General features: G+C 42.7%; 1 protein-coding gene across 3 annotated transcripts; it reads left to right on the top strand.

Annotated features, from left to right (window-relative positions):
* Nucleotides 1-7,003: 7,003 nt before the first annotated feature.
* Nucleotides 7,004-13,833, top strand: LOC141182598 (uncharacterized). 3 transcript variants are annotated; one of them, XM_073660758.1, is made up of 8 exons: nucleotides 7,004-7,087; nucleotides 7,437-7,514; nucleotides 8,436-8,585; nucleotides 8,715-8,894; nucleotides 8,977-9,100; nucleotides 9,184-9,281; nucleotides 9,479-9,569; nucleotides 12,149-13,833. In XM_073660758.1, the coding sequence occupies exons 3-8, from the start codon at nucleotides 8,508-8,510 to the stop codon at nucleotides 13,486-13,488; spliced, it is 1,911 nt and encodes a 636-aa protein (XP_073516859.1). In that variant the 5' UTR covers nucleotides 7,004-7,087; nucleotides 7,437-7,514; nucleotides 8,436-8,507; the 3' UTR covers nucleotides 13,489-13,833. The 3 variants fall into 3 exon arrangements, with proteins under 3 accessions (XP_073516859.1, XP_073516860.1, XP_073516858.1); XM_073660759.1 differs by having other exon boundaries at nucleotides 7,032-7,514; nucleotides 12,152-13,833; XM_073660757.1 differs by having other exon boundaries at nucleotides 7,032-7,514.
* The last annotated feature ends 13,431 nt before the right edge of the window (nucleotides 13,834-27,264 follow it).

The raw sequence follows: 27,264 nt of genomic DNA, 5'->3' as shown, positions 1-27,264 counted from the left end.
ACAGAAAAATCTTTAAATGAGAAGGTGTATCCAAACTTTTGGTCTGTACTGTATCTATCCTGAATGACACTTGCTAAAAGAAGGGTATTGAAACCACTACTTGATGCCATCCGGAAAAATGGCCTGATGTACTCCTGGGGGTACCCATTCCACCTGTATATTTTCAAAGATCCAAGCAACATGAGACGTATTTGTGATGTCCTGGACATTCCCAGAATCCATATATCTGACTGGCCACCTGCTCCACCATTGCCACTGACAGTTCCAGCACTTCACAGAAGGTGTTCAATGGATCAGGAACTTGATGGTGATGCAGCCAGATGGGAAAGGAACCTGCTAATCATATGAGCTCCTGAAATGAATCTTGTCTTCCCTGATGAGAGACAGTTTGCAGATGCTTACTTATTTCTTTAAGCATATAATTAGATATATCTAAATAGAGCATTAGGTGCCACTCTTCCACTATATAGAATGTCTAAGTTCATATAAGATCTTAGACCGGCATATAATTTGAGTTCACATGATACTACTGTAATATCAGGCTGTATTACATTACTTGCTTTATATTCCATGGTTCCACCTAATAGGAATCCTAGAACTGAAAGTTTGACTTACGTCTGTAAAGACAACCCCCAGTTAGGGACTTACATTGGGATCTGCTTGTTTCGCAATTTCCTACTGTTTTGATATATTCATAATCTATACTTCTTAGACACTGAGAGGTAGACGTTACTATCTACCGTCTATACTTCCTCTTTTAATCTTTCTCTCTTCCATTCCTCCTTTTTTTCATATAATATGGCACAACTCAAAACTTGCTCATTGAATGTCAGAGGACTTAATGTTCCAGAGAAAGGAGCTCAAGTGTTTTATCGTAGGCATAAACAGCACGTACATTTTCTCTTTCTTCAGGAGTCACACTTTAGAGGGGATCATATACTGTACCTCAGATTATTAATAGATATTATTCATCTTGGCGTCCCAGAAAAATGCAGTTTTGAAGTCTAAGGTGCTGAGTATAGGCCGCCACAGATCACTGCCGCGTACTATTGTAGAAACACTGTCTGACACGGAGAGGAGGTACGTGTTTGTTAAGATCTCCATCTACTCCAAAATTTTGACTTTGGCAAACTTCTATCTCCCTAATTGTGACCAAATTAAGACATGTTGTCATTACTTAAACAAACTAAAATATTTTGCGGAGGACCTTATCATCATTGGAGGTGACTTTAATTTTGTCTTGGATCCTTCTTTAGACCCGTCCCTGGGCTGGAGTCACCAATCTAAAACACAAACAAAAGCTTTGCTAATTGTGCTTTGGTCTCAACTGGTCGATGTATGGAGGATACTACATCCAGACGTAAAGGATTATACCTATTGTTCTCCTTTACACAATATGCATAGCCATATAGTCTTTTTCTTAATTAGCCATCACTTGCCTACATGGCAACCTACATCTCGGGTAGGAACTACTGTATGGTCAGATCATGCTCCTGTGTATTGTAATCTGACTATGCCGGACTCCACCAAGGCTTCAGATGTTGGAACCTAAATGATAATCTGCTGAAAGACTCACTCTGTGTCTCAGACCTTCTTGAGACTATAGACTCCTTCAAATATATGAGCATGATGAAACTGCCTTACCATTTAAATGGGAAGCACTCACATGCGTCCTCAGAGGGATAATAACAAAACATAGATAAAGGCTAAAAAAAGGAGAGAACAGCTAAAGTCTCCCATTTGCTTGAGCGGATTGATCTCCTTGACAAACAACATAAATGATCTGCTTCCCTCCAGGTATATGCAGACCTGCTTAACGCTAGAAGGGAGCTAAAGTAGTTTTATGGATGGGTACTTGAAAATATTGTGTAATTTCAGGGCACCTACTTATGGAAGGAACCAAGTGGAAGCTTCCATTCTCGGTACTAGATATGGGGCCTTCTCGAGAAAATGACTTAAAATGTCCTACACTAAAGTTAATATATAAGGCGTGGGATAGGGGTAAAAATATTCTGGGGATTGGAAAGTACACAAACTATACCCCTTTATGGCACAACTATAACTTACCAGAGCTACATAAACTAAAAAATGTTAGTGAGTGGAAGGATAGGGGTATATGTTTGGTGTCACAACTCTTGAGGGATGGATTATTCAAGATGTTTGAACAAATAAAGGCAGATTTTAACCTTCCGCATAGAGTGTTTTATCAATATCTGCAAATACATCTTGCATATAGTACACAACTAGAATAAACGCCATACTGATTGACATCACTCAATATATACCATTACTACATCGTTAGATACAAAAGGTCTAATATCCCTTATTTATAGGCAGTTACTGGCCCTACATTTGGATAAATATCCTTTGATAGTTAAGACAAAATGGGAGGAAGATGAGGGTCCCTTATCTGAGGAGCAATGGGGGAAATACTGGATTTGACACCGAAACTTTCATTGTCGGAGTCACAAAGATTGTCCCGAATTCTTCTCATTCATAGGGTATATAGATCCCCAAGTATTTTATTTAAAATTGAAATACAAACGGATGAAACATGTCCTAGATGTGGTCAAAATGACGTCCACCTGATGCATATGACGTGGGAATGTGTAAATATTGGCGACTACTGGAAGGGGGTGATCGCTCTTGTACTATCTGTATTTGGGATACAACTTCAGTTGGAACCTAAAATCTGTATCCTAGGACTCCTGGGAGATGTCGTAGATCCAGACTCCCATATGGCAGTAGCCAGCTCAAGAATATTATTCCAAGCCAGAAAGTTGTTGGCACTACATTGGATAGACAATTCTCCCCTAACGATAACAGAACTAAACTCCAGGATAAATGACACTCTATGCTTGGAAAGTGGAGCTTATATTAAAGGAACGCTCTCAAGAAATCCATACACATAAGGGAGCAATGGTTAATTACCCCAGGTATTGCTTCAGAAATACTATACTGGACCATTTGTACATATCCCTGCAGTTAACCAGGAATTTATATCCTGATACCTAAGGTGTCAGCTAATAATAATGGTCTCAGTCCACACAATTGCCCCTTCTTAGATATATTCTTTTTCTTTTGATGTCCCAATAGGGGAAAAAAAGCCGTCAGGAAGTATTCAGATATTTATGTACAAATGTAAAATTACTATTCCAAAACATTGTACTATAGAGCGATATTGAGATTTATATCCTTGTAAACCGGTTCTTGTATTGTTTACTTCTTTTTTCTTTCTTTTTATTTTTTTTGTCACAAAGTTTGTATGACAAAAACAAAATGTTGGTCTTTCTTTCTTTTTTTAAATAAAAATGATCTGATTGAAAAAAAGAAAGGAGCGAAGGTCTTTACTAGATCAAACATATACAAAATATCAAGATCACATGTGAAGGTACTCGTATGAATTCACAGATAAATGTGGTCTCTCATTGACAAGGAAGTTACATCCACGGATGCAAAGGACATACGGCTCCGGCAAAAATTAAGAGACCACTGAACAGTTTTCTATTGGAAAGCATGGAAAGACTGGTGGAAAGCATGGAAAGACGAATGAAAGCTGTGATTAAAAATCATGGTTAGTCCACCAAATATTGATTTCACATTTAAAACTTGAGTAATTTGAGGTCTGAAAGCACTGTGTTTCTTTTTTAGTATTTTGACACTTTATCATTTGCTGCAAATAAATACAAAATTTTTAGCTTTGAATTTCGGAGACAAGTTGTCAGTAGTTTATAGACTAAAACAACAATGTACATTTTACTGTATAATATACCTATAAAGAGAAAAATCAGAGAAAATGAAAATTTTGCAGTGGTCTCTTAATTTTTGCCAGAGCTGTATGTATCCAAAACAAAAGGAGCACGACTGCTATAAATTCATAACCCCACTGACATAGCTGACATATTTCATTGCTGTTATAGCTCACTACATAATATTCATGGAAAATACCACAACATGTCACCTAATTTTCTTGAAACAAAAATTTACAAATATATTATGGACTCTGCCCTTCCTTCCTTACAGACCCCTGAGCAGGAGATACTAGACAAAGCTTTCACTGAACAACAGATAGGAGAGGCCATTAAATCATTCCCTATCGGGAAGAAGAGCCCTGGGCCAGATGGATTCAATAATAGATTTTATAACATGTTTGCACCTCTGTTATTACCATTAGTGTTTAATAATATCTCAGAAGACTCCCCCTTTGCCCCCCAATCACTTGAGGCTCACATAACAGTTTTATCAAAGCCTGGAAAAGAACTAAATGCCTGCCCTAATGTTCATCCAAATTCATTAATACACATCAAAATATTCTCTAATATAATTGCACCATGGCTCTCCCACTACCTACACTCAATTGTTAGCAATGATCAGGTTGGCTTTGTTAAGGGTAGAGAAGTGCGTGATATTACAAATAAAACATTGTTAGTTTCACGTGCAAAAAAACAGGGGCTCCCAATGTGCCTTGTTTCTGTGGACGCTGAAAAAGTGTTTGCCAGAATGCACTGGACTTTCTTGTAGAGCACATTACGAAAAATTGGGTTAGGCTCTTTCTTGTTATCTAAAATTCTCTCCTTCTACACTGACCCTAAAGCGATAGGGTAAACGGCCTTCTATATAACACATTTTCTATTAAAAATGAGACAAAGCAAGAGTGTCCCTTATCACCTCTCCTATACACATTGGTGATGGAACATTTCGCGGTAGCATTACAAAAAAATCCAGATATTAGTGGAGTTACTATAGGCTCACATCACTATAAACTAGCTCTATACGCAGACGACTTGTTGCTCTATTTTCAAACCCAATTATCTCATTTCCTTCTATACTAAAGGAATTCGAAGAATTTGGCCAAGTAAGCGATTTTAAAGCCAACTACTCTAAATCAGAAGCAATAACATAAGACAAAAGCTAATTTTTAACTTTCTCTTTAAGTGGCAGAAAGACACACCTAAGTACCTCGGTACGTAAACTCCAGGGAACATGGATGATCTGTATAGTTTAAATTATATCACTGTCCTTGAACAAACTCTTCAAAATTTAATGAATTATAGCTTCAATCCCTTGTCCTGGTTTGGTTGTATTTATGTGATAAAATGGACATTTTGGCAAAACTTCTTTATATATTCCAGATCGTTCCTGTCTGCGCGCCTCAGACCTTTTTCTCCCATTTCGACAACGCTATTAGGTAGTATGGGGAATGTTGAGGTCTAGTATTCGTTTTAAAATATTGTGATGTTCCAAAAAATAAAGGGGGGTACTAGTATGCCTGACCTAAAAAAATTACCATCAATCTTTGATTCTTATGAGAGCAGTGGACTGGTTCACGTCTGTGGAACATAAGCAATGAGTGAAACTGGAAGGGGACCTCTATCCGTGGATACTCACATCTCTACCTTGGATTGACTGACTAAATACATGTACAAACTAAACAATTACCAATACCCACTCAACACTTTTTGAAAACATGGGATCAAGTCTTAATCTCATCGTCTATACCACGTAGGTTGGGTCCATTAATGCCAATGTTTGGCAACCCAGATTTTCCCTCTGCTTAAGGTACAGACTCATTTCTAATCTGGGACTGATCTGATGGGGTTAGATTGAGACACATTCTCATGGGATCAGGCTCTTTTCCTTCCTTTATAGAACTTCGCGGCTCCTTTCCAATTAGGAGTCTATCCTGCCTGGCTTATTTCCAGCTCAGGTCATTTATAAATTCTAACATATTTCTAGTATAAAGGATGAACTCACTCTGTTTGAACCCTTAATCACTCAAGTAGGTCCTTGTACTAAACTTCTATCTTGCATACACAAAGCAACACAAATTGATACCAGCAATGACCCTCTACCCTTTACTAGGGTTGGGAGAAGGAATTGTGTCGTCAAATTTCAGAGAAGGATAGGCAAAAAACATTCATACTCTCCCACAAATTATCTATTACTTGCCGTGCCCAAGAGAAAAACGATAAGATTCTATCTAGATGGTACCATTGTCACACTATGCTATGTAGCATCTTCGGACTTGTGCTGGCAGTGTGGTGGTGCAGACTGGTCTGTATTACATATATGGCGGAAATGCCCATCATCATCGGATTCGGTGGACTACGTTGGACCACCTGCATGCTTTTTTGGGGGGGGTTTAATAAATTAGTGAACCAGGAAAAGTGTTGGGGAGTGTTTATTCAAATTAAGTATTTTTTCGTGGGTGTTTTTATTTTTGATTACTGGGTCAGTAATGGGGTTGTCTGATAGACACCTCTCCATTACTATCACCAGGGTTTGATGCCAGCTGTGAGTTTTGACAATCCACAGCTGACATTAACCCCAAGATACTTTACACCAATTGTCAATGCATCTGGGTAATAGGGAAGAGCAAAGGCAAAAAGCCATAATTGGGGCATCTCGTGTGATGTGCCACTTCTGGGGTGGCTATGAGCTGGTATTTTTAGGCTGGGGAGGGCCCAATAACCAGGGACCTTCCCAACTTGATAATATCAGCTCTCAGCTGTCTGCTTTACCTTTGCTGGTTACAAAAAAATAGGGGGACCCCATGACACTCGTCCAATTATTCAGGATGGACATCGGAGCGATTTATAATCCGCTGATGTGAGCGAACTCTCAGCCGGACTCTGAATATAGTCTATCAAGGCCGCCCTCCCTGGAAGGGGTTAAACATACGAGATTTCGGCCTTTTAGCACCTGGTATGAAGTGGATAGCACAATCTTATGCCGCCACATAGTAGACGTCCGGTAACTGGTGATAATCACCTCATGTGTCGTCTATTTGTCTCCAAGCAGGAAAATCCCACGTTACATTCCTCACATAAAACTGTAGAAAAGGCGGCGCGGGGTAATTGTGCCAGTAGTGAGGGGCAAATAATGCCGGAAATGTCACTGACTGCGGAGACGTCTCCATGTAGCGTCTTCGCTCCAGATATCACTGTACAGGAGCCGCACAGTTCACACTGTTCATCCACTGAGGCCCCTGATCATGTGACCCCTGACTCCTCCCCTCCTGTGACCTCATCACAGGTCCTGTGTGCACAGAACAGCCATATATGTGGTGGCGGCTCTGCAGGTGGAGGTATGTGGAGACCCCCATTACTGGGCGCAGGGGGCATTAACCCCTTCAGCACGGAGACTCTTTTGGGGTCTCTGTGTGGTGTGAACAGTGAGGTAACAGCTGTGGACAGAATGCGGCTTAGCTGGTTCCCGTCCACATTAGATCCATTCAGACGACTGCAGGATGAAGGACAGAAGCCCAGAGAAGTCCTCACACAGCGCCATTATTCCTCTCCTAGTTCCAGCACAGTAATGTAGATAGTAGTGATAACCGTCCACACATAGAGGATGATCCAGGACCTCAAATAACATAAAACTTTTATTCCTTCATTTTATAACCTTATGTCACAATAATGATGGGACGTCATCAGAACATTGGAGGAAAGAATCCAGAGAGATAAGGTGGAGGTGACGCGTTTCGGAGTGATACTTCTTACCCAGAACCGAAGGTAAGAATGAAACCCGAGCAGGATATAAATGTCTCTGGAGCAGCCGCTCCTGTGCACAGGATGAATGGCGGCATTAATAGATGTAATAGATGTGATACAAAGAAACACAATCATCTTACAGTCATCACAATATGTCCCCTTCACCGGTCTGGTAATGTAAGATCAGATCCGTCCTTCTCTTTATACCCTCCGGTACGATGGATTTGGCCTCAGTGTCCAGGAAGCTTCACAGTTCAGCAATGCCCCTCCGCCATCTCCCCTCCACCTGAACTATTTACCCTTTCACTGCCACAAAACTGAAAGTTCTTTCAGTCCCTTAGGAAATGTGTGGAAACATTGGAGGGGTTAATCGCCGCGGGATTAGTGGGGTCTCCTATGTGCTCATTAATTCTCTGCCTTATTTACGGGTGGTGCAGCCGACATATCTGACATTACATCCCAGACACTGAATACAATATACCACAAATTCACTGCTGCAGGTGATACATTGTGTAATGAAATGTTTTATTTAATGTGATTAAATCTATTTCTTGTGTTCGGCATATTTACATGGTGGACATTTATCAATGCCGCATTTGTGAAAACCCAAAGGTGTAAGCCAGGTTCTCATTATGTGTTTCTCTTGTGATTAAACCAGGAGACAGGAGTTGTGAAAGGGTCGGGGCCGAGAACAGACAACCATCTCATAATAACCATCAAACCACCATCTTGTGAGAAACGTATTCAGCTATAGACTCCGAGGAAGAAACTGCTTGTTGTCTGTGGCCTAAAATATATAGGTTTTATTGCTAGATGTAAAGAAGGAAACTAGATACTGTAAAACCTAAATCTCCTCATAAATTTTCCCTTATTGTCTCCAGTAATTGTATTATTACACAGGATTTTTATGATGTTACATCGGCTCATCTTCTCCTCATTCAGATCTCTACAATATCGGATCCTCTCAGTGAAGATCTTCTATATAAGAGAATTTTCCTGATTTACCAATCAAAGATGGACATGAACAGAGAGAAGATGGCGGAGAGGATATTCCACCTCACCCTAGAGATCCTCTTCCGGCTTACTGGAGAAGTGAGAGATTCTGATGACATCACATTACATCATTCTTATCTATGGGAATAATAGATGGACAGAACTGGAGAGGTGAGGACTCTGGAAATGTCTGTAGTGAGATGTATTAATGTGTCTCTCCATAACCAGGATTACACAGTAGTGAAGAAGACCTCTAGTGAGCGCTGTCAGGACCCTGTGTCTGAGGGAAGGGGAAGACCCCTGAGCCCAATCACTGGGCCTCCATCTCACCCTCTGATACATGAGGACATCAATGACCAGAAGATCCTAGAACTCGCCTACAAGATTATTGAGCTGCTGACTGGAGAGGTGACACTGCTGGGAATGCTGGGACATTATACAGTAACGCTATTAAGGATTGGGGTGATGACGGTATCATTGTATGTGTCAGGTTCCTATAAGGTGTCAGGATGTCGCTGTCTATTTCTCCATGGAGGAGTGGGAGTATTTAGAAGGACACAAAGATCTGTACAAGGACGTCATGATGGAGGTTCCCCAGTCCCTCACATCCCCAGGTAATAGACAGGACTAAATACACACGGCCTATAATTATCTGTATGTAAAGAATGAATTCAGTCCCTGTATGTGTTTCCTCCAGATCTATCCAGTAAGCGGACAACACCAGAGAGATGTCCCCGTCCTCTTCTTCCACAGGACTGTAAACAAGAAGATCCCAATGTTCCTCAGGATCATCAGGTAGATGAGAGAAGGTGTCATGAGATCTCCCCTATGATGTGTAGACGGCTGTGAAGGTCTTGTGCTCAGTCTTGTTTTATCCACCAGTATTATATGGTTTATATTTGTGTAATGAGAACGGTGGAGATGGTAGGATTAGAGCTGATCATAGATGTGATTTCTCCATCTGTCTGTCACTTTTACAATATTTGTTTCAGGGTGAAGATCTGACCCATAGTAATACTACAGAGACATATGTGAGGGGTGATGATCGGTGTAAAGAGGAGATTCCTACATATGACTACCCAGGTGAGTAGTAACCACTAAATGCAGAGAAGTCACAAATTCTTCTCAATCACCGGCTGTGGCTGCTTTATCGGTGGTGTAGTCCGGCCGTATCACAATCGTGTGATCATCATTTTGCCTCTAGATCAAAACATTCTCCTCTTCCAAAAACAAAACTGTTCAAATGACTTTGGGCATTGAAAGTCCTTTCTGTGCTGCTGAATGTTCTCATATGGTCCCTACAAGATCAGGTCCAGTCTTTCTGACCAAACTTTGCCTTTAGAATCGACAACATTAAATGTGCAGTGAGGGACAAGTGTGAATTTCTGTCCAATAACAACAAAGTTTCCCTTTATCCTGACTTTACAATTTATTTTAAAACCAACTAACTTCAAACAGGATTGCGATAAACTACATAAAAACATTACACCTGTGTCATGATATATCTCTAAGCTAAATTTAAGATACCTCAGCTCTGCACTATTATAAAAAGTTCTCTTTGAATGTCTAATATTTCTTCTTGAAACTCATCTGACAGAAAATATTGGCTCTTTCGATAGTTTAGATTGCCAAGAGCCACCGAGCCCCATGCTCTAATTACCCCCGAGAGGTTTCACCACTAGTTACTCATTTTTCTCTGATGGAGACTGTTGAGTTTGATCATTTCAGTAGATGTGTTATTGTCTATAGTCACAGTTTTTGACTACAGTAGTTAGTTCCCAAAATACTCTGATTTAACCCCTTCCTGCAGCCAGTTTTGTGTTCCTATCAGGGCCCATTTTTCAGATCTAACGTGTGTCACTTTATGTGGTGATAACTTTGGAATTCTTCACAAAGGATAATAGGAAACAGATGGACCTTACAAATTATTTTCCACCTTTTCTTGAATCCGACAATACCCTATATACGGTTGTACACTACTGTCTGGGCACATGGCAGGTTAAGAAGGGAAGGAGCGACATTTAACTTTTTGAATGCAGATCTTGCTGGAATAGTTTGCAGACACAATGTATTGGGGGCACTGTTCATGGTCACCTAGCAGCTCAAAAGATGGTCACCATGAACAGGCTTAGCACTATCCCTGTATTTCGCATCATCCATCTTCCCCTCGACTCGGACCATTTTCTCTGTCCCTGCTGCCAAAACACATCCCCACAGTATGATTCTGCCACCTGTTTACATTTGTGGCCAAAAAGTTAAATTTTGGTCTCATCTAACCACAGCATCTTCCTCCTTACATTTGGGGAGTCTCCCACATGTCTTTTGGCAAACTCAAAACAAGCCTTACAATTTTTGTGTGTAAGTAAATGATTTTTTCCTTCGGGGGTAAAGGGGTTCTCTCGAGTTCTGCACCGCCATATATCTCATCTTTCATTTCTCTCTATCACCCCTCCCGTGCCCTCCGTTCTGCAATTGATCTAAGACCAACATCCTCTTTAATCTGAACCTAACACCTCCGTCTCCGAGACTTCTCTCGTGCCGCGCCAGTTTTCTGGAATGCCGTGCCCCAAACGATCCGACTAATATCTAGCCCCCATGTCTTCATGCTTTAAAAACACATCTGTATCACCTCAACTCACTAACCTAACTCTCCTATGTTCCCTCCTAAATGTTAATCTGCCCCTGCGTATTCATCTGTCTCCACATCCTCCATGCACCAAATAGCACACAGATACTGATACTGGCTGATGACCATGTTCTAACTATTGTGTCCCCCCATTTCCATACAGATTGTAAGCTTGCGAGCAGGGCCCTCGCTCCTCCTGTAGCTGTTTAAATGTGATACATTGTATTGTTTATATTGTCTATACATGTTCCTATTTAATTGTAAAGTGCTGCGGAATATGTTGGTGCTATATAAATAAAAATTATTATTATTATAGCAGTATCTACTCCGTTTTCTCTGTATCTGGACTTACACAGAAACCCCTAGGCTTGGGCCATGGTGGGCCATGACAAAAGGCAGAAAACTAGAGCTGTAGAAATCCCCATAAAGTGACTCCATTTTGGAAATTATAACCCTGAATGAATTAATCTTTAGAAGTAGGGAATATTTTGACTCTACAGGTACTTTTCGGAAATTAGCACGCAGTGGATGTTGGAGAGTGAAAATTGTGCATTTGCCATTTTGTTACCCAACACATAGTGCCCACCTTGTGCTCCAGGAGACACACTCTGTAAATTAAGTGGATTCTTCTCACTATAGTTATGCCAAATACATGGATGCTAAATGTGGTTTAGGCACACTGCAAGGCTCCGAAGTGAGGGGGAGATTTGACTTTGGGAGAGCAGATATTGCTGGATTGGTTTATGGAAGCCATGTTGCTCTTCAAGAGCCTTTGAGACACTAATAATGTGGAAACCTCCGTTTTTCCACTGACAGATGATGGGCCTGAGTGGGGGCTTGTTCTTTGCGGGATGAGTGGAAGTTTTTATTGGTATTATTTTCCCCAGGTTCATCCTATGAGGTTTTCTATTAGACTGTGAACTGTCATTGTCTTGCTGAATAATTCATATTTTTACAGAGAGTTTAAGTAGAAATGTTAAAAAATATAAAATTCAAGGATATTTTAATGAAAAATAATAATTGATTTTTATCATAGCAGATGACTGTACCAGGAGATCAGAGGAACAGCTGACATCTTCAATTTTTAAATCAGACGATCTTGAGATCCCACAGGATACAATTGAAGTGAATGCCATTACTCCAGATATACCATCATCCCTTCACAGCAAAAATCTGTCATCTGATCCTTTGAAACAGGTCCTGTCTTCTGATTCATTACCGACTACTAAGGAAAATCATAGTCACAAAATAAGCACTAAAAAACAAACTGCTCCTAAAGCAAAGAAGCCATTTTCACATTCAGAATGTGGTAATAGTTTTCCCCACGAAAAGTCTTTTCCTATACATCAAAAAATTCATACGATAGAGAATAGATTTTCTTGTTCCAAATGTGAGAAATATTTTAGCAGGAAATCCAATCTTGTTATTCACCAGAGAACTCACACAGGGGAGAAGCCTTTTTCATGTTCAGAATGTGGGAAATGTTTTAACCAGAAATCAGCTGTTGTTATACACCAGAGAACTCACACAGGGGAGAAGCCTTTTTCCTGTTCAGAATGTGGGAAATGTTTTCCACATATGACTAGTTTTATCAGACATCAGAGAATTCACACAGGGGAGAAGCCTTTTTTATGTTCAGAATGTGGGAAATGTTTTCCACATATGACTAGTTTTATCAAACATCAGAGAATTCACACAGGGGAGAAGCCTTTTTCATGTTCAGAATGTGGAAAATGTTTTACACAGATATCAACTTTTATCAGACATCAGAGAACTCACACAGGGGAGAAGCCTTTCTCATGCTCAGAATGTGGAAAATATTTTACACACATGACTAGTTTTATCAGACATCAAAGAATTCACACCGGGGAGAAGCCTTTTTCATGTTCAGAATGTGGAAAATGTTTTCCACACATGACTAATTTTAGCAGACATCAGAGAATTCACACAGGGGAGAAGCCTTTTTCATGTTCAGAATGTGGGAAATATTTTAACCAGAAATCATCTGTTGTTATACACCAGAGAACTCACACAAGGGAGAAGCCTTTTTCTTGTTCAGAATGTGGAAAATGTTTTATACAGTTATCAACTTTTATCAGACATCAGAGAACTCACACAGGGGAGAAGCCTTTTTCATGTTCAGAATGTGGGAAATGTTTTAACCAGAAATCAGCTGTTGTTATACACCAGAGAACTCACACAGGGGAGAAGCCTTTTTCATGTTCACAATGTGGGAAATGTTTTAACCAGAAATCAGCTGTTGTTATACACCAGAGAACTCACACAGTGGAGAAGCCTTTTTCATGTTCACAATGTGGGAAATGTTTTGTGAAGAAATCATCTCTTCTTAGTCACCAGAGCAGTCACACAGGATAGAAGCCATTTTTATATTCTTAATGTGGAAAATGTTTTCCTTGAAAATAAACTCTTAATAAACTTTAGAAAAGTAAGACAAGGGAAAAGCCTTTTTCATGTCCAAAATGTTGAAAATGTTTTAACTGAAAATTGTATCATCTTAAAGAGGTTGTTCACTACTAGGACAACCCGTGTCATTCCTCATGTTTGGCCTAGCTAAAATAAAAACACTCATACTCAGCTCCCATGCCAGCGCCGTTCCAGCGGTGCCGGGACTCACATTCCCGGGGTTGTTACATCACATGAGCCCTGCACCCAGTCAGTGCTGTCTTCACTGTCCCCACCTTCGGACATATTGAACATCAACTGGAAGCCAGGGCTGCAGCTGCTCTCAGATTTCCTCATGATGTTTGATTTTTCTGAACATGGAGACAGTGATTCTGGCACTTACTGGGCTCACACGACGTAACAATCTCACATGAGCCCCAGGAACGCACATGCCGACACCGCTGGAATGGTGCCGGCATCGGAGGTTTGATACAAATCTTACAGACTGTTTGATACAGAAAATATAACATATAATAAAATATCATATTTACAGGATTTAAAAAAAACACCCCCATCCCTCCCTACCAGAACCCCCCCTTTTCAACCCTCACCCATCTGATTTTGCATAAGACTATCATCCCTCCCTGACGTACAAATACCAAATGTATCATGAATTGCACAACATTCTATCCATCCTATTGTAATGCACACGCCCGGGCTGAGCGGCGTGTGCGTGTGATTGTAGTGATTCCACTGGACCGTGCCGGAGAGTGAATGCCTGGAGGGGCTTAACTAGGTATTCACCCGATCCGACCAGGGTCGCACGACGGCATACGACGCCAGTGCACCAAGGAGGAACCGAGCAGAGGGACCAGGTGCTACTCCAGGACAGACCCCGGACACGGCTGTTGACCCACACAGGGGAATACAGGAACAGACTGGTAGGCTGGCACACAGACTGGTGGGTATAGGCAGGCACGACTGGTATGCAGGCAGGCGGGTATGCAGGCAGGGGGGTACAGGCAAGCACAGCTAGAATGCAGACAGGGAGGCACTAGCAGGTAGGAACACAGGCGGGATAGGACCCAGTACACACTGGGACTCAGGAACAATACAGGCAGAGGGGGACAGGCAAGCACAGCTAGAGTGCAGACAGGGAGGCACTAGCAGGTAGGGACACTGGCGGGATAGGACCCAGTACACACTGGGACTCAGGAACAGAACCACAGATGTGGCGGACAAACACAGCAGAGTGAGGCCGCCCAGAGAGGTGAGCGAGAACAGGGCAGGACAAGGCCGCCTGGAGCGGTGAGCAAGAGTAGAGCAGGACAAGGCCGCCAGGAGCGGTGAACAAAGGGTCAGAGCTGAGCGAGACTGCCGGAGCAGTGAGCAAGAGTAAAGCAGGACGAGGCCGCCTGGAGCGGTGAGCAAGAGTGGAGCGAGACTGCCGGAGCAGCGAGCAAAAGGGTCAGAGCGGAGCAAGGCTGCCGGAGCAGCGAGCAAAGGAGTCAGAGCAGGCTAGAACCGCCGGAGCGGTAAGCAAAGGAGTCAGAGCAGACTAGAACCGCCGGAGCGGTAAGCAAAGGAGTCAGAGCAGGCTAGAACCGCCGGAGCGGTGAGCAAAGGAGTCAGAGCAGGCTAGAACCGCCGGAGCGGTGAGCAAAGGAGTCAGAGCAGGCAAGGCTGAGTAGGGGGGACAGGGCTCTGTTCACACGGAACAGACAGGAAGGGAAAGGCAGAGCCAGATACCCACAGGGTACTTGCAGTGAAGTAGCGAGTGGACCACAAACTCACAAACGGGAGTACAGAGACAACAAGCAGGAGTTAGGTACGAGTTCAGACTCTGCAGAAAAAGGAAGGGAACGGACATAGAGGCAAAACAGGTAAAGGATAGGAGAGAGTACAGACTGGAACTGAGTGTACGGACGAGACCTACACTGCAGCGGGACACAGGAGCGGGTCTGGGAATACGGCCCCCAGAGAGGCGGGACGAACAGGCAAGAGCGTGTTCAGACAGGACAGACAAGATACAGGAGCAGGTCTGGGTAATCGGCCCCCAGAGAGGCGGGACGAACAGGCAAGGAGCGTGTACAGACAGGACCGACAAGATACAGGAATGGATCTAGGTAATCGGCCCCTAGAAGGCGGGAGGAACAGGCTAGGAGCGTGTTCAGACAGGCCTGGAAATACAGCCTCCAAGAAAGGCAGCAGGCAAGAGTACACAGACAGGACTCAGTTCAGACACGGGAACTGATACCGCAAGGCAGGAGACAAAGACAGGACTCAGCTCAGACACGGGAACTGATACCGCAAGGCAGGAGACATAGACAGGACTCAGTTCAGACACAGGAACTGATACCGCAAGGCAGGAGACAAAGACAGGACTCAGCTCAGACACGGGAACTGAAACCGCAAGGCAGAAGACATAGACAGGACTCAGTTCAGACACGGGAACTGAAACCGCAAGGCAGGAGACATAGACAGGACTCAGTTCAGACACGGGAACTGATACCGCAAGGCAGGAGACATAGACAGGACTCAGTTCAGACACGGGAACTGATACCGCAAGACAGGAGACAAAGAACGGGACCTGGCACCTTCAGAGTTAAAGCACACACTGAATGAAACACTATGCTCAGGCAGGGATAGATGGGAGCAGCTGAGCTATATACCAGGTGACAGACAGCAATAGGCTGAGGACGCACAAGGGGTGTGACCCACAGCAGGTACAAAAAGCAGGAAGTGATCGGGCGCCGCCCTTAAGCAGCAGAAACAGACACAAACAGACAGCATGGAGGGAAGCCAGAGAGACATTCTGGATTGGAGATCAAGTGCGCGCTCTTGCACAGTGGGAGATGGACCACCATGCAAGGACGCCGCCAGGTATGTTACACCTATTATGTTGCTATTAAAGAACTAGCATGTTAAATATTATGTCTCTGACCAACTCATCCAACACCACACTTGAGCATTTAACCCAATCCCCCCACTGTTTCCAAAATTTAGCTGCGGCCCCTTTTTGTATAGACCCATTTTTACATTAGAATAGTACTGTTTAAAGCTTCACTACTTCTATGAAGGGAGCATTGCTTTCCAACCAATGCCTACTTATAGTCTTTCTAGTATGTGTGAGGCAGTGACTGGGGTCTTATACGAGGGACGTTATATATCCCCCAGAATGTGTACAGAGACCTATTAAACCCGTTGGAGTGCATTGCAGTCATAGACACAGCTGCAATGCAGGAATGAAGGTGAGCATTGACCTGGTCAGGCTATCTGGCTAAGGCAGTTTAAGTAAAACTCGGCAGGGCCTTCATTTCTTGGAGGAGACTACAGGAAGCCAGTGGGGCGGCCTCCTCCTTCCAACCCGGGTTTTCCAGTGGCTCTTGCCACAGGTCCTTTAAAAACCCGGCATTAAGGGTTAGTGTTGTTCAGTGTTGGGACCTGCTAGGCGGATAGCAGGAAATCTCGGCGGGCCTGTGAGTAGCTGAACCCACGCCTGGGAAGACTCTGCACCCGTCAGGCTCTGAGCAGCCCGGCGCGGCCGTTGCCTCCGGCAACCGTTGTTTATGGACTTGTGTTAAACCGGCTGCGAACCGGAGGACTTTCTATTTTACCTGTGAGTTTGCTGAATAAAAGCTACTTATGTTGGACTTGCTTGGGTCACTGCCTCAGTTACTGCACGGTGTGAACGCCGCCGCCTTACATATGATATAGAATCTTGGCTATTGGCAATTGTATAGGAGGCGAACCTCTAACCTCCGCCACATACCCAGCACACATACCTTGGGAGCTAGAGGAATAGGAGTATTAAAAACCTCTGAGATCAGTTTACCAACATCTCCCCACAGCCCAGCTAATGATACAGGATCAGAACATATGGACGAAATCTGCCCCTTCCTCCCCTCCATGGGCACCGATCATCTGCCCTAATGCCCATTCTAAACAATGTTGTAGGAGTTCTATAGGCTCTGTGTATAAGAAATAATTGAGATCTTCTTTGGGTCCAATTTATAGATAATTTTCCTGGTGACTCCAGGCTTTCCTCCCACTCCTCCTGAGTGACTAATCACACATCCCTCTCCCATTTAGGTTTAATTGTAGCCAGAAGATCTCCCACAATCTTTAATAGCAGAGAATTATACATCAGAGAGATAAGACCTGTCATGTTCTTTGCATTTATTACTGAGTCCAGTATCCCATTAAGAAAAATGGTCAAATCTGAGATAGACTCCTGAGCTCTAACGGCGTGACGCAATTGTAAATATCTGAAAAATTCAGAGTTATCTTTAAAGTTTGCTTTAAATATTCGAATGAGCAAAAGTGCCCTTCCACGTATAATTGATGTAGATATTTCAATCCCTTATTTTTCCATGTCCCAAAGCCCTCCGACCATTTGTAATTCCTTCAAATAGGGTTTGGTCCACATATAAGTATATTTGAAGTACACACCCATTCCCAACCATTTCTTGCAGGGCCACCAAATTTTATGCATAAGAGTTAGAGTTGGAAAACCTCTCGAATCGCCCTTGAACTTATTTGTCTCTAGGATATCTACAAAGTTTTCACCACCACCCACACATTTTAGTACTGAAACCCCTGCACCTTCTGTCCCATCTAGCGCCATCTTCTAAAATGTTGAAACTGAGATGCTAAGAAGTAACCCCAGGTGTGTGGTAGGATCTGTCTCAGGGGTATCATTATTCTCCATTGGCAACAAAGCAGATGTTGACCAATTTATGGTCAAACCTGAGAAAATCCCAAAGGTCTTAATAATTTCCATTATGATTGGAAGTGAATCTTTCATCTTGTTGACAAGTAATAACACGTCATATAGAGCGACTATTTCTTCTTCATTCCCATATCTAAACCCTTCCAGCCCAGGATGCTGTCTGATTTTATAAACTAAGGGCTCAATTGCCATAGCAAAGAGTAGAGGGGACAGCGAGCACCCCTGTCTTGTCCCCCTAAAAACCTCTATATTGTCAGAAGTATCTCCATTCACTCTAATTTTAGTCGTTGGAGCTTTATATAATATCTTAACTAGTGATGATCGAGTATGCTTCATTAACTCTTTTGGCGAGCACGCTCGGGTGCTCGCCGAGTATTCTGGCGTGCTCTGCATTTCTTTAACGTCACCGTGCCTGCAAGTGTCACGGCTGTTAGACAGCTGTGACACATGTAGAGATTGCCTGTCGAACATACTCGATCATCACTAATCTTAACCCATTTAATGAAATTAGGACTAAACCCCATTTTCTCCAGCACAGCCCAGATTTAGCTGCACTCTACACTATAAAAAGCTTAAGTGGCATCCAGGAATACTATTGCTTTTTATTTAGGGTGTTAGGGCACACAAAATGTGTGTTCTCGTCTTAGTTGTTTGCCGCCAAATTGTATATAGGATATACAGTCATATGAAAAAGTTTGGGCACCCCTATTAATCTTAAGCTTAATGTTTTATAAAAATTGGTGTTTTTGCAACAGCTATTTCAGTTTGATATATGTAATAACTGTTGGACACAGTAATGTTTCTGCCTTGAAATGAGGTTTATTGTGCTAACAGAAAATGTGCAATCTGCATTCAAACAAAATTTGACCGGTGCATAAGTATGGGCACCCTTATCATTTTCTTGTTTTAAATACTCCTGCCTACTTTTTACTGACTTACTAAAGCACTTTTTTTGGTTTTGTAACCTCATTGAGCTTTGAACTTTATAGCCAGGTGTATGCAATCATGAGAAAAGCTACTTAAAGTGGCCACTTGCAAGTTGTTCTCCTGTTTGAATCTCCTCTGAAGAGTGGCATCATTGGCTCCTCAAAACAACTGTCAAATGATCTGAAAACAAAGATTATTCAACATAGTTGTTCAGGGGAAGGATACAAAAAGCTGTCTCAGAGATTTAACCTGTCAGTTTCCACTGTGAGGAACATAGTAAGGAAATGGAAGAACATAGGGACAGTTCTTGTTAAGGCCAGAAGTGTCAGGACAAGAAAAACATCAGAAAGGCAGAGAAGAAGAATGGTGAGATCAGTCAAGGACAATCCTCAGACCACCTCCAGAGAGCTGCAGCATCAACTTGCTGCAGATGGTATCACTGTGCATCGGTCAACTATACAACGCACTTTGCACAAGGAGAAGCTGTATGGGAGAGTGATGCGAAAGAAGCCGTTTCTGCAAGTACGCACAAACAGAGTCGGCTGAGGTATGCAAAAGCACATTTGAAGAAGCCTATTTCTTTTTGGAAGAAGGTCCTGTGGACTGATGAAACCAAGATTGAGTTGTTTGGTCATACAAAAAGGCGTTATGCATGGTGGCAAAAAAACACAGCATTCCAAGAAAAACACTTGCTACCCACAGTAAAATTTGGTGGAGGTTTCATCATGCTTTGGGGCTGTGTGGTCAATGCCGGCACTGGGAATCTTGTTAAAGTTGAGGGACGCATGGATTCCACTCAGTATCAGCAGATTCTTGGCAATAGTGTTCAAGAATCAGTGATAAAGTTGAAGTTACGCAGTGGATGGATCTTTCAGCAAGACAATGATCCAAAACACCGCTCCAAATCTACTCAGGCATTCATGCAGAGGAACAATTACAATGTTCTGGAATGGCCATCCCAGTCCCCAGACCTGAATATCATTGAACATCTGTGGGATCATTTGAAGAGGCTGTCCATGCTCGGCGACCATCAAACTTAATTGAACTGGAATTGTTTTGTAAAGAGGAATGGTCAAAAATACCTTCATCCAGGATCCAGGAACTCATTAAAAGCTACAGGAAGCGACTAGAGGCTGTTATTTTTGCAAAAGGAGGATCTACTAAATATTAATGTCACTTTTCTGGTGAGGTGCCCATACTTATGCACCTGTCAAATTTTGTTTGAATGCAGATTGCACATTTTCTGTTAGTACAATAAACCTCATTTCAAGGCAGAAACATTACTGTATCCAACAGTTATTACATATATCAAACTGAAATAGCTGCTGCAAAAACACCAATTTTTATAAAACATTAAGCTTAAGATTAATAGGGGTGCCCAAACTTTTTCATATGACTGTATATGGTCGAAGAACTCACAAAACACACCAGGTCGTGTCTTAATGAGTTCTGTTTATTGATTGGAATACACAGCTTTTTATAGGAAAAAATCAGGGACTTTCTCACACATTACCTCATTGCTTTATCTCATAATTATTGCTAGCTGTTGCTGGTATCTGTTGCTCATATGTCATTATCCATATTACTCTAATAATTAATCAATTAAGTCAAGCTGACCTCCGTCTCGCACGTAAGGTTCAAAGTTCAATCAGTATAGTCAGTTATCTTTTATTATCTTGTAATTTCCCTAAAGTAATAAAGATCATTAGCAAAGCTCTTATTATCAGATTAATGTGTTAGTCAATAATCATTAGGGATTTTTCTATTGCTCAGTAGCATGTGGATCTTTGATCAATATGAGGTAACAGGTACAATGTGTCACGGGCATACGGGAGGCCATTTCGGATTGTCTGCAATTCTTAATACACATAAGTAGGAAGTTACATATTCATATAACTTCCAGAATCCTGCATATATTTATATCCTCAACAGTCCCTTGTTTGGAGACATTCAAAATGTAATCCTGTCTCACCCGAACTTCTGTCAAACCTACTGATTTGACCCAGTGCACCTATTTAACTAGTTGGACCAAATTTGGGCAATGAAATTAACTAAGCTAATCTTCACCGTGTATATGAGATGACCCATCCCTTGTGGATGGACCCCCTCCTAACAGACTCAAGTGTGCAGAAGGTCAGATCATATCCCTTACTAAACAGTCCATATTTGGCAGGCTGGGCAAGTGTCCTTCTGATTTAGGGGATGTTGGGAACACAGTCTTTTCAGGGGCTCCGGATAGAGTTCATCATCTGGATTCCCAAAATCTGGTAGTATCATCATCATGGTAGTGTCCATAGTTTATGTCATCTGGTAGTGGGAAGCATGGATCCATTGGGATGTCATCTTTAGGCTCGAGGATCCATCACTTGAACTTTTGGATGAGGAACCAGTCTTTGAATTGGATCTCACGTGTCCTTTCTAGATTTTGGGAATCTGGGAGAAGAAAACTTGAGAACATATTTTAGCCACATGTAATTCAACAACAAATTTAGTCGGCATATCGACAACTATCGTGGGTAAATATAATCCTAACCTGTGAGCATTTACAAATAGGATCTTATAAGGGCTAATTTTAGTTGGGCCTACTGGCGTGTGTCTGAGACTAAATGACCCAAGGGGAAGACTAAGACTCTTATGCTGTGGCTTCCCTGTTTCTTGTGCAGTATTAAGTGTGTAGGATTAACTCTGTTCTAAGGCCTTAAAAAAAAATTGGGGTTGGATTTGCTGTGAATGCAGATTCTTGATCATTTTCTATAGTCTCTGGAAGTTCATATGTGCAAATTATTTAAGAGAGCAGTTTGTTAGCTGTGGTCCTGGCCAATTGATTTTCCACGGGAAAAGCTTCTGGCCTGGCCATCCTGGGAAGTTCTGAGGGGTCTTTACTGGGTTGCAGCGGTTGTTGAAAAGACTGGTACGTGGTAATATTGTCTCTCAAGGTTATGCATCTTCATTTTTGATTGGTGGATGGTGCCATAAGCCCATCTGGCTATCATTGGGTAAAGGGCTCTTGGCAGGCATAGGTTTCCATTTCGTAACCGTCTGTATTAATGTTCTTCATCCTGTCTGGCTCCATCTTGAATCCATTTGTCTTTTTCTTCCTTGGATGCTTCTTTCTGTAGGACCAAGAGCATATTCTTTTCGTTTTTCTGTTTCAGGGTCAGTCAAAGAGCATAGATGAGATGTTTCTGTGCCAAGTGGTAGTATTATGGCTTCTTTTGCTGCTTCTTTTGTTGTTTTGTCTACCAAACTGTTGCCCACAGCTTCCTTTGAGGTTCCTCCAGTGTGTGCCTTAACCTTTATCACAGCAACTCTTTTTGGCATCAACAGGAACTCCATCAGTTCTTCAATGGCTTTATGGTGTCTTATTGGGGTTCCATTAGCCGTGATGAAATCTCTTGTCCTCCAGATCGGTCCATGGTCGTGTGACACACCCCAAGCATAACGGCTATCTGTGTAGATGTTCGCTTTCCTCTGGGTGGCCATCTTGCACTCTTCTGTCAAGGCAAGTAGCTGTTTCCTGTGCAGACAGAGATGCAGGCAGTGACTGTGCTAGCAGCACAATGTCTTCTGTGACCACTGCCATACACGTGTGAGAACGGTCTTCTTGGTCTGCATATCTTGATCCATCCATGGAGTCAGGTCAGGGTGTTGAGGCACATCTGTGACAGTGTCAAATCCAGAGGTTTCTTGTCTCATGAGGGCAAGACAATCATGCTGGGCCATTTCAGAGTCGACTACCTCTTCCATCAGAGTGTTAGAGATGTGATCCTCCTCCCCCCTTGGTAGAGGTAGGAGGATGGCTGGGTTAAGGACATCACATCTGGAGATGGTGACGGTATCTGGGAGCAGAAGTGAGCACTGTAGGCGTAGATGACGGGCAGCAGATAGGTGCTTTGGCTGTGTCTGGGCCAGAATGGCAGTGATGTCATGAGGTGCCATTATCTTCAGCTTGTGGCCAAAAATGATGTCCTAGAGCTGGGAAAGACATGATTGTCTTTTTCAGTGCATAGAATCCATCAATGGCTTCTTTGGTCAGACTGAAGGGAATATTCTTGAGACAGTCATACAGAGGCTGCATGTGTACAGAGGCATCTAGAATCCAGGGACGACAGGATACTAGACCAAGAAATGACTGAAGCTGTGTTGTGGTTGTTGGCAAGGACATGTTATTCACAGCCATCTTCCTATCTTCAGTGAGATGCTTTGTTTGGTGTGAGATGCTGTGTCCTAGAAACACAACTTTCTCTTGACAGAATTGCAGCTTGTCTCTGGATGCTTTGCAGCCGTTGTGTGTGCCAGGAACTGGAGTAGTGAGATTGACTCTTCCTGACCTTCTTCCTTGGAGTCTGAGCATAGGAGGAGGTCATCAACATACTGCAGGAGCGTGACGTTGGGGTGTGTCATCTTCCAGGGCTCCAAGACAGTAGTCATGGCTTGGCTGAACATAGAAGGGCTGTTCTGGGCCCCTTGAGGTATCACAGTCCATGTGTACAGTCATGGCCAAAAGTATTGAGAATGACACCAAAATTATATTTTCACATGATCTGCTGGCCTCTGGTTTTTATTAGTGTTTGTCTGATGTTTACATCACATACAGAAATATAATTGCAATCATATTATGAGTACCAATAGGTTATATTGACAGTTAGAATGAGTTAATGCAGCAAGTCAATATTTGCAGTATTGCCCCTTCTTCTTCAAGACCTCTGTAATTCTCCCTGGCATGCTCTCAATCAACTTTTGGGCCAAATCCTGACTGATAGCAGTCCACTCTTGCATAATCAATGCTTGCATTTTACCAGAATTTGTTGGTTTTTGTTTGTCCACCCGTCTCTTGATGATTGACCACACGTTCTCAATGGGATTAAGATCTGGGGAGTTTCCAGGCCATGGACCCAAAATCTCTATGTTTTTGTCCATGAGCCATTTAGTTATCACCTTTGCTTTATGGCAAGGTACTCCATCATGCTGGAAAAGGCATTGTTGGGCGCCAAACTGCTCTTGGACGGTTGGGAGAAGTTGCTCTTGGAGGACATTCTGGTACCATTTTTTATTCATGGCTGTGTTTCTAGGCAAGACTGTGAGTGAGCCAATTTCCTTGGCTGAGAAGCAACACCGCACATGAATGGTTTCAGGATGCTTTACAGTTGGCATGAGACAAGACTGGTGGTAGCGCTCACCTCTTCTTCTCCGAATAAGCTGTTTTCCAGATGTCCCAAACAATCGAAAAGGGGATTCATCAGAGAAAATGACTTTGCCCCAGTCCTCAGCAGTCCACTCCCTGTACCTTTTGCAGAATATCAGTCGGTCCCTGATGTTTTTTCTGGAGAGAAGTGGCTTCTTTGCTGCCCTCCTTGAAACCAGCCCTTGCTCAAAGAGTCTCCGCCTCACAGTGCGTGCAGAAGCACTCACACCAGCCTGCTGCCATTCCTGAGCAAGCTCGGCACTGCTGGTAGTCCGATCCCGCAGCTGAAACAGTTTTAAGATACGGTCCTGGCGCTTGCTGGTCTTTCTTGGGCACCCTGGAGCCTTTTTGACAACAATGGAAGCTCTCTCCTTGAAGTTCTTGATGGTGTGATAGATTGTTGACTGAGGTGCAATCTTTGTAGCTGCGATACTCTTCCCTGTTAGGCCATTTTTGTGCAGTGCAATGATGGCTGCACGTGTTTCTTTAGAGATAACCATGGTTAACTGAAGAGAAACAATGGTACCAAGAACCAGCCTCCATTTAAAGTGTCCAGTGATGTCATTCTTATTTAATCATGACTGATTGATCGCCAGCCCTGTCCTCATCAACACCCACACCTGTGTTAATGGATCAATCACTAAAACGATGTTAGCTGCTCCTTTTAAGGCAGGACTGCAATTATGTTGAAATGTGTTTTGGGGGTTAAAGTTCATTTTCTGGGCAAATATTGACTTTGCAAGTACAGTAATTGCTGTTAAGCTGATCACTCTTTGACATTCAGGAGTATATGCAAATTGCCATTACAAAAAATGAAGCAGTAAACTTTGGAAAAATTACTATTTGTCTCATTCTCAATACTTTTGGCCATGACTGTAGTGCTGTCCTTCATAGGTGAAGGCAAACAGGTATTGGCTGTCAAGGTGTAGTAGCTTCACTGTAGAAAGCATTAGCTAAGTCAATCACTGTAAACCATGGGAAAGTATATGAAATCGATGATAAAAGAGTATGTGGGTTTGGCACAATTGGAGTGTCCAGTACTGTGGCTTCATTGACTGCCCATATGTCCTGTACCATGTGATACTTGGTAGGCTGACCCTTTAGTGTCTTCCTTTTGACTGGGAACAATGGAGTATTGCATGGTGACTTAGTAGGGACAATGTTTCCATTCCTAAGGTAGATCTTGAGTTGCTGAGCAATACCAGCAGATTGTGGAATGGAGAGTGGATACTGTGGTTTCCTTGGTAACAGGGCTCCTGGCTTTAGTTTCACTTCAACAGGTTGGACATGGAGTCTTCCAATGTCTTCTGGGCCTTGTGCCAGTAGAGTAGTATCCACTGGGTCCTCACGGGTGTCCTGTAGGGTGAAGAAGCCATACCATTTAACTGAGTCTTCTTGTGATAATGGAGTAGTCAGAGTCACAGTTCCATCTTCATGAAATCGAATATTGGCCTGAAGCTTTGCTAGTAGATCTACTTCTAGTAGATTTACTGGGCAGATTTGTAAAGATAATTAATTGGGACAGCATACTCTGTGTAGGTTGTAGGCCTATGTGTAGGGGGTTTGGTCATTGGTGTATAGCATGTAGCTCCACCCAACCTCACACAAGGTATCACTTCATCTGTGATGCAATCTGGGTTGGCTGCACTGGTGAATCAATAGTTATTATTACACTTCTGGCTGCACCAGTATCCAGAGCTTTTTATCTTTAACTTAAATGGATGATGAGGGTTAATATACTCAGTTGTCTTGTGAAGCGTAAGAGTATATGTGCTTCTGGTGTGTGAGGACTCAGCTTGCCAATATCCTATTTTTGTCTGGAGCCCGGTGGTGGTCCTAGGAATGGCTGATGCTGTTGTCCAAGGTGGGGGGCGACTTGTATTTCAAATCCGAGATCCTGGAACATCTGATTTAATCGGTGGAAGACCCTCTCCACAGTTTCTCCCTTTTCTTGCATGACATCCTGAAGAGCGGGGGCATGTCCTGGTAGGTGATTCTTAGCCCAGACATAAAGCTTATGGAGGAAATCTTCTTCAGATACACGCGATTCATGCCATTCTACATGCTGGTTGTCAGGTTCAAGGGCTAGTCGCATTTGCAGCCAAAAGGAGTTTCCTGCTTTAATTTGAGTGAACCCCTCTAAGTCTATCCATGAGGCAGAATGTGCCTTCTGTATCTGACACATCTTCTTGTAAAAAGGCATTGGATGCTTTACTGGGTCTGGTAAGCTGTTCATCAGGGTACCTGTCTCTGGGTATTTCCAGGAGTCATTGCGGGAAACAGGTCGAGTGCCAGGATGTAAGCTTTGGGGCTTATATGGACAGGACTGAGATGATGATATCCCCCCACCATATAGTGGTAGGTGCTAGGTCTTGTTCATGGGGTACTGCGGAGTGTCAGTGTCAACTGCTGATTCCTGTCCTCCCTGTTCCTCCTGATCATGTACTGCTATGTCATCCTTATTTTCTTCATTATTCTTTTTATAGACTGCATTAATTATTGGAGCTAGATTAGATGCTGGACAGGAAGTGGCATAGGAAGTGCCATCTATATAACCAATTGGGAATAGGGCAGGACTATTTCGGCTGGTCATATCACAGACAGAAAAAGTCTCACGATATTCTGAATTCTGCATTTTACAGTAGGCACATGTCCAGTCGTCGGGAATATATATAGGAGGTATCAATGGCTCAAATACAGCTGCTGCAACTGATGCATTTTCCTTAGGCGATGACTGATTCGCATTGCATTCAATAAATTGTCATATTCCTCTCCTCATCTGTCTTTTTACTTTCCTTGTCATTTTATACAAAATGTCCACATCCTGTAAAGCTTCATAAAACCTGGGGTACTTTTCTCTCTCCTTCAACATATTCTTCCATTCCTTCTTATCTACTCCTCCTCC

This window comes from Phyllobates terribilis, unplaced genomic scaffold, assembly GCF_046119375.1.
Source record: "Phyllobates terribilis strain yellow unplaced genomic scaffold, ASM4611937v1 Scaffold_35__1_contigs__length_13245226, whole genome shotgun sequence".
NCBI classification, from domain to species: Eukaryota; Metazoa; Chordata; class Amphibia; order Anura; family Dendrobatidae; genus Phyllobates; species Phyllobates terribilis.
The sequence above is the reverse complement of the archived record's forward strand: the minus strand, read 5'-3'. Positions and strand labels throughout refer to the sequence as shown.